The following is a 6,144-nucleotide window of genomic DNA, read 5'->3' on the forward strand; positions in this document are numbered from 1 at the left end:
AAAAATTAAATGACTCTAACCCTCCAAAAATCTAATGAAGTTCCTTTAAATGAAAGAGCCCTTACCTGGAAACCTTGTGAACCAAGTAAACCAGGGAAATAAAAAGGCGAAGAACCATGAAACCTTTTTTTGGTAGAACTAGGAATTGAGGTATGGCTCAACTTTTTTATTTGACTAGCCCATTAGCGGGAGGTGTTCCCCAACTGGCGCACAAGGATTCTCTCTCGAGAAAAAAAAACGACGCGTAAGGCGTCCATGTGTGTCGCCCCAGCTTCTCATGCATTTTTTTCAGAACAACAGACGCAAGTACTCATACTTCCTCCGTTCGGAAATATTTGTCATTAAAATGGATAAAAGAGGATGTATCTAGATGTATTTTAGTTTTAGATACATCTCTTTTTATCCGTTTTAATGACAAGTATTTTCGGACAGAGGAAATATATACACGCATACACTTATATCTCTATAAACACACACATGCACACTCTACATCTATAAGCACATTCGAGAGACTGAGCCGACATATCATCTTTAGATTGAAGAAGTCATCATGGGAACATCTCCTCTCACTGAACGCGTACCGCCGAAAATTCTGAAATAAATCCACAGCAATGCGAGTATCAAGACTTAATCCTGATAAGTGGGTGTACTCTCACTGAACGCGTACCGCCGAAAATTCTGAAATAAATCCACAACAATGCGAGTATCAAGACTTAATCCTGATGAGTGGGTGTCCTAGCCATCAAAACTTTCCATTTCTTGATCGTACTGAGATAAGCTTTCCATTTTTCGGCAGCTAATCGTGGCGAGAGAAGACTTTCCGAACTTGCACACTGCCGATCACATCCACAATCGAGACGCACACGCATGCACAAGCCTTTGAATGCAATGTTTATCCCTACCCTAATTACATTAGCAATTAACCACTCCCATTTAATCGCTTCAACTCATACGCGCGCGTTATGTGTGGGCGCTCCTTGATCCGACGGCCCACAGAAGCGTGGGCCACGAGCATCCATCGATCCGTCCGTCCGTCGGTCGAGGAGCGATAGGTGCCGAAACTCGGATTTGGATGACGATCGCCTTCCTTTTCCGCCTTCCTCATCACCCATCCAGTCTGACCACCAGGGGGGTTGAGAAGAATTCTGGCGTTCCGCCCACGGAAACCTTTGGTGCCATGATGATGCATATCCCGCAATTCTCGCTCTGCCCATTTCCACCGCCGTTATCCATCCAGCCCATCGCCCCCTGCCTCCTCGCGATCTTCTTGCACATATAAGCAGGACCAAACCAAGATGGCCTGCTCCTCTTCCACCTGTGGCGATACCACACTGCATGCGCATTTCGTTGCCTGCTTGGTTCATGTGTTGTCAGGCCTAGGCTTCATGGGCGAGCTCCGTGTAGGCGGACGGCGTAGAGAAGGTGAAGACACCGCCGGGGACGACTCGTTCTCCGAGTCGATGGCGGCGAGCTTGGATTCCGGCGCGTCCAGCGGATCGCTGTGCTCGTCGATCATGTCGAGCCTGACAGACGACGACGCGGAGTCCTCCCCGGTGGCGGGTGATCCTACGCCGTCGCCATCGCCGTCGGACGCGATGCGGCTGGACGGGGACGGCGGCGGGCCTCTCTACGAGCTGGCGCCGCTGCTGGCGCACCTTCCCGTCAGGTGAGTGGATCGACGTCCAAACCCAGCATATTCCTTCTCAGTGAGCGAAAATCAAAACTGATGACAAACTGACGATTCGCTTCTCACAGGACAGGGCTGTCCAAGTACTACAAAGGGAAGTCCCAGTCCTTCACATCTCTGTCCGACGTCAAATGCTTGCAAGATCTCGCAAAGAAGACCACCGCCCACATCGGCAGGAAGGCGAGCCGCTCGTCGACTTCACCGCTTCACGTTCAAGGGCCTCGCAGCAAGACGATAGGGAAGAAGAAGAAGGCACCGCCCAGGGGTTCATCTGGCCGGCTGCCGTCAAGAGCAGCATGGAGCAGGGGCCTTTTCGCACAGAAGCGGTAAACCACCTGCATACGAGAGCAAGAAAGAGCTGTGCAGCAGAGATTGCAGCTAGCTAAAGGCAATGCAAAGTTTTGCAAAATGGGGTGAGATAAGATTTACCAGAGACAGAAAGAATACCCCTTCCATGTCTTCGTTTGCCACTAGAGATCTCTGCAACAACTGAAGCTCCTGGGAGCAAGTTTTGCTTCTGTTTTCATCTGTGACCAATGTTATAAAACTGTATGTTCTGTCTGATGATGCCAAGAACAATTGGCTAAGATTGAACTGACAACACAAATCCATTATTTATTTTTGTATAATAAACAGAGGTTGATGTGAACCAGCACAATGCATATTCAGACATTTGGATGGCTAGCAATGTCTAAATACACAATGTTTGGCACTTTCAGTTAGCAGTAATCAACAGAGCTTAATGTACTCCAGCACTGTGTGCTGTTTATATTTAAATGAAATCACATCTGTAGAACTCAGTACAACTTGTGGTGCAATTTTCAAATTTGTATCACCAATCCTCTCACATACAACACATAAGCCATGCACTTCTGAGCAATATATATCCATAGAGATCAGTGGAAAATTTGCTGGTACCCAACCCAGCTACTGACGTAGTTGAAGATGAGTCCACATTTGTGATTCAAGAATTCTTACAAATTAAGACCGCCAAAACAACTTTGAGGGCGGGGCCATAAAAATGGTTGGAGTGTTGTACAAGAAGAATAGCTATAGCTATTTTCTTCAGCGCCACCAATAAAAAATCAGCTGATGAAGTACATTGGATTTGGAAGCTTAAAGGATCTCGTTGCCATTGGCAATCCTATCAAATCACTCCATTGATCCCCAGAGTTTCCAAGTATCTTGAACCCTTCCGCTTCCATCGCAGCTCGCCTCTCTGATTTGTATTGCACAGCGGTCTTGCCAATATCAGAGATTCGCCTGCAGCATGTGTATACTTCCGATTAATACAAACTGGCTATGGTACATAGAATTGGCTGCAAAATGGAGTAATTTTTTAATGACTGTATGTACTTTCCTTTTGTGTATAGCAAGAGCACAAGCACAAGTAAAAAATGGGGAAATAAAACTTAGATAAAACTAGATGGTTTACACTGCACGGCCTCTCTTTTTTATAGCCACATTATACGCAACTCAAAGTAGGAGAAAGATGGTTAACAGCCTAACTTCAAAATGATCCACTAACGATTCTAAACTACAATGGCAATATAGAAAATCATAGTACAGCAGAGTTCTTTGTTTGATAGAATTTTGGCAACACTCCTTACATTGAACATCATTCAACACACTGCTAGAAGTTAAATTGTGACACAATTCACTGGGAGCTTTCTATGGACTAGCAAAGTAGCAATCATCCGCGTGCAGTGCACATTTACCGCAATATATATTGTACTAGAAATTATATTAATGCATGAGTCAAACTATATTTACAATGTAAGTGTACTCATTATTGAAATTACTTTTATGATGTAAACTAATCATAGGAAGAAAGAATAAGCATTAAGCCTACACTAAATCATGAACCATGTACCTAGAATTAACATGTAGATACTTGATTGGTTAGGGGATTTATTATTTTGAACCAGCAACAAAATATACCATTATCAGAGTAGAGATTAGGAGGTAAGATTCCAGCTAATTCTTAATCCTTGGATCTGGTGATTACATATTATAAATAAGACGAATGGCTAAGATTGTTTGGATCAAACTCTAAAGTTAGTACAAAGTTAAGACACTTATTTTGGGACGGAGGGAGTACTTCTTCTTACGGTACAGATAAGATATGTCACGTTGACTTAATAACAAGTTGTTTTCAGGAAGCCTCCTGAAGTTCATTTACCATACTGAGTGTTGAGTGACCATCACCAAGGATATTATTTGGAAACTAGGGTCTTCCAGAAACTTCTTGGATCCAAGCAAGATAGCGTCTGATGCAAAAAGATAGTCATTTGATACATGAGTTATAGCAAATACCTCAGTATGAGTTTTTCCCATGAATTGTAGCCCGCAAACAATAGATTGTCTTCTGTAGCATTTCGCTGCAATTCACTTCGTCCAGTCAAGAGGATAATATGGAAACCAAGTCCTTGCAGTTCATTGTACAGTTTCAAGCTAGATGGTAATGCAGGTGCTTTCGCTACGTCTACCCATGCATCAAATGAGGTCTCGTTGAATTCCTGTAACCTGCAAAATCAGTGGAGCTGTGAAAAAATGATTTAGAAATTTTTATCAATAGAAATTACAAAGTAGAATATCCTTAATATTATCACATCATTTGCCCTTTTGAAACATTTGGAAATTAAGAATGATACATGTTTCAATCATACTCCATGGAAATTACTGCATGTTCTACAGCCCACACTGACCCGGTTGCTAAGAAACTGGAGATTGCTTCACCATGACTTCGAATTGCTGGTGATGGATATTGAGAATTTTGAGCAGAAAGATAAGGCGTTGCTGATGTTTGGGTGGGTCTGAAGAAGAAAGGGAGAATAAATGTGGAGATAGTTGCTTCGAAAAGGAAAGGAGGGGCTATAATCTTGCTGTCTGCAGCATGCGTTGCTGGAAGAGCTAGAAAGTCGAGCCAGGTTTCTGTGAAATCCAACACTTAATTTAATAGGCTTAGATGTTGATAATTTTGTTGCTAAAATGTGGTTTCCAGTTAGTTATTTGAGCCCTGTTTTTTTAACAAAATGCAGGTAACCATACTACAGTTTGTTTCTTGCAATGAAGGTGTAGCTTGGGCAATGATGTTCACGCCCTTCAGGTAAAACAAGATTGCAAACAGAAGAACTGTGATTATGCTGTCCTTTCGTAAGAACCAATCTGCAAACGCTCAAGAGAACAGGCTACCAGTCAGGTGCTGTTTTGTCAGGCTTCAGACAGATTTACACCTATATATAAACTTCAAGCATATCAAACAATACTTGACGAAAGATCTAAAACCTACTCACAAATTCTTAAGGTAGTTATGAGTTGACACAAATTCTCATGGAATCCAATGAATTGCCAATCTCAAATGCAGGAGGCAATAATAGTGACAGATTAATTTGAGCAGGCACAATCAATGTAACCCGAAAAACCAGAGCTGGGCCGGGGTCAATTACCCCCATCCGCTGACGGCGTAGTAGGGTGCGTTGGAGAGCAGCGTCTCGTCGACGTCGAACACCCAGGCCGGCATGGCTCCCCCCTCGCCCGACGCGAGCGCCTGCGCGGCGAAGGCGAGGGATTCGGCGGCCGCGACGGCGGAGTCGGACGCGTAGCGCTCGCCCTCCATGTACGCGCGCACGGACGCCCCGCAGCGCGCCGGCACGGTGCGCCAGGGGCCCGCGTTGGCCGTCTCCACCGACAGCCTCCAGCTGTCGCAGAAGAGCGCGTCCGCGTCGGAGACGCCCCAGGACACGGCGGTGGGGACGTCCGTAACCTGGCGGAGGACGGGCTCGGCGCCGGCGACGGCGACGACGACCGCCGCTGCGGCCGCGAGAACGAGGAGGATGCGGCGCATTGTGGGCGGCGATGGGCTAGGTCTCGGGTTCCGCCCGGGGTCCGGCCTTCGCCGTCGGGGATGGATGGCTTTGCCCGATTTGGCGATTACCGGAGAGGTTGGACGAGCGCAAGGCGCCCCATGGGGAATCTTTGGCTGGTATATTGGCGTGTCGCCGTGGGGCACCGTGACTGAATTTCGAGGTACCCGCAAGGCCGCAACTTCTCCGTTTGACGGAAGATGGCCCCACAGGTTTCGGGGCCCAGTTGCCAGTCACGGTTAGATTATCCCTGACGGAATTGTCAGGGTGTTTTGCAAATCCGTCCTCCTGTACATGGCAGCGGTCCGGCCCTCAAATGTCCCCGTTTGCAACCACAATCCCTACTTTTAAAATTTCAAACCCCATGTAAATATATGCACTCGATCATCACACATAAACAATGGATAGTAAACATAAATAAATAAAAAATCCTACATAAAAATGCAATAGCGCAAACATAAAATTTGTCCACGGTGCATAATTTAAACATAAAGAATAGTTCGGTGTTTTCCAGCGTGGATCCACATATGCTCCACAAGATCATTGAAAAGTTGCATGTGACTATGTTGATCTCGAAGTTGTCGATGCATT

General features: G+C 45.6%; 2 protein-coding genes across 2 annotated transcripts; one reads left to right on the plus strand and one right to left on the minus strand.

Moving 5' to 3' along the window:
- Positions 1 to 1,106: 1,106 nt before the first annotated feature.
- Positions 1,107 to 2,471, plus strand: LOC123147995 (uncharacterized). The gene is made up of 2 exons (XM_044567339.1): positions 1,107 to 1,666; positions 1,756 to 2,471. The coding sequence occupies exons 1-2, from the start codon at positions 1,296 to 1,298 to the stop codon at positions 2,015 to 2,017; spliced, it is 633 nt and encodes a 210-aa protein (XP_044423274.1). The 5' UTR covers positions 1,107 to 1,295; the 3' UTR covers positions 2,018 to 2,471.
- Positions 2,472 to 2,587: 116 nt separating this feature from the next.
- LOC123147994 (acid phosphatase 1) lies at positions 2,588 to 5,713 on the minus strand. Its single transcript, XM_044567338.1, has 3 exons — positions 5,137 to 5,713; positions 4,004 to 4,213; positions 2,588 to 2,950 (listed from the first exon to the last, which is right to left on the minus strand). The coding sequence occupies exons 1-3, from the start codon at positions 5,532 to 5,534 to the stop codon at positions 2,773 to 2,775; spliced, it is 786 nt and encodes a 261-aa protein (XP_044423273.1). The 5' UTR covers positions 5,535 to 5,713; the 3' UTR covers positions 2,588 to 2,772.
- Between the last annotated feature and the right edge of the window lie 431 nt (positions 5,714 to 6,144).

This window comes from Triticum aestivum, chromosome 7A (assembly GCF_018294505.1).
Source record: "Triticum aestivum cultivar Chinese Spring chromosome 7A, IWGSC CS RefSeq v2.1, whole genome shotgun sequence".
NCBI lineage: Eukaryota > Viridiplantae > Streptophyta > Magnoliopsida > Poales > Poaceae > Triticum > Triticum aestivum.

Bases quoted from the DNA above. Each gene is read 5' to 3' on its own strand.
- LOC123147994 (XM_044567338.1), bottom strand. From the start codon at position 5,534: ATGCGCCGCATCCTCCTCGTTCTCGCGGCCGCAGCGGCGGTCGTCGTC. The intron at 4,214-5,136 runs GTAATTGACCCC...CTGATTTTGCAG, and splicing joins TACGCCGTCAGCGGATGGGG to GTTACAGGAATTCAACGAGA. The intron at 2,951-4,003 runs GTATTTGCTATA...CACATGCTGCAG, and splicing joins TGGGAAAAACTCATACTGAG to GCGAATCTCTGATATTGGCA.
- LOC123147995 (XM_044567339.1), top strand. From the start codon at position 1,296: ATGGCCTGCTCCTCTTCCACCTGTGGCGATACCACACTGCATGCGCAT. The intron at 1,667-1,755 runs GTGAGTGGATCG...CGCTTCTCACAG, and splicing joins CTGGCGCACCTTCCCGTCAG to GACAGGGCTGTCCAAGTACT.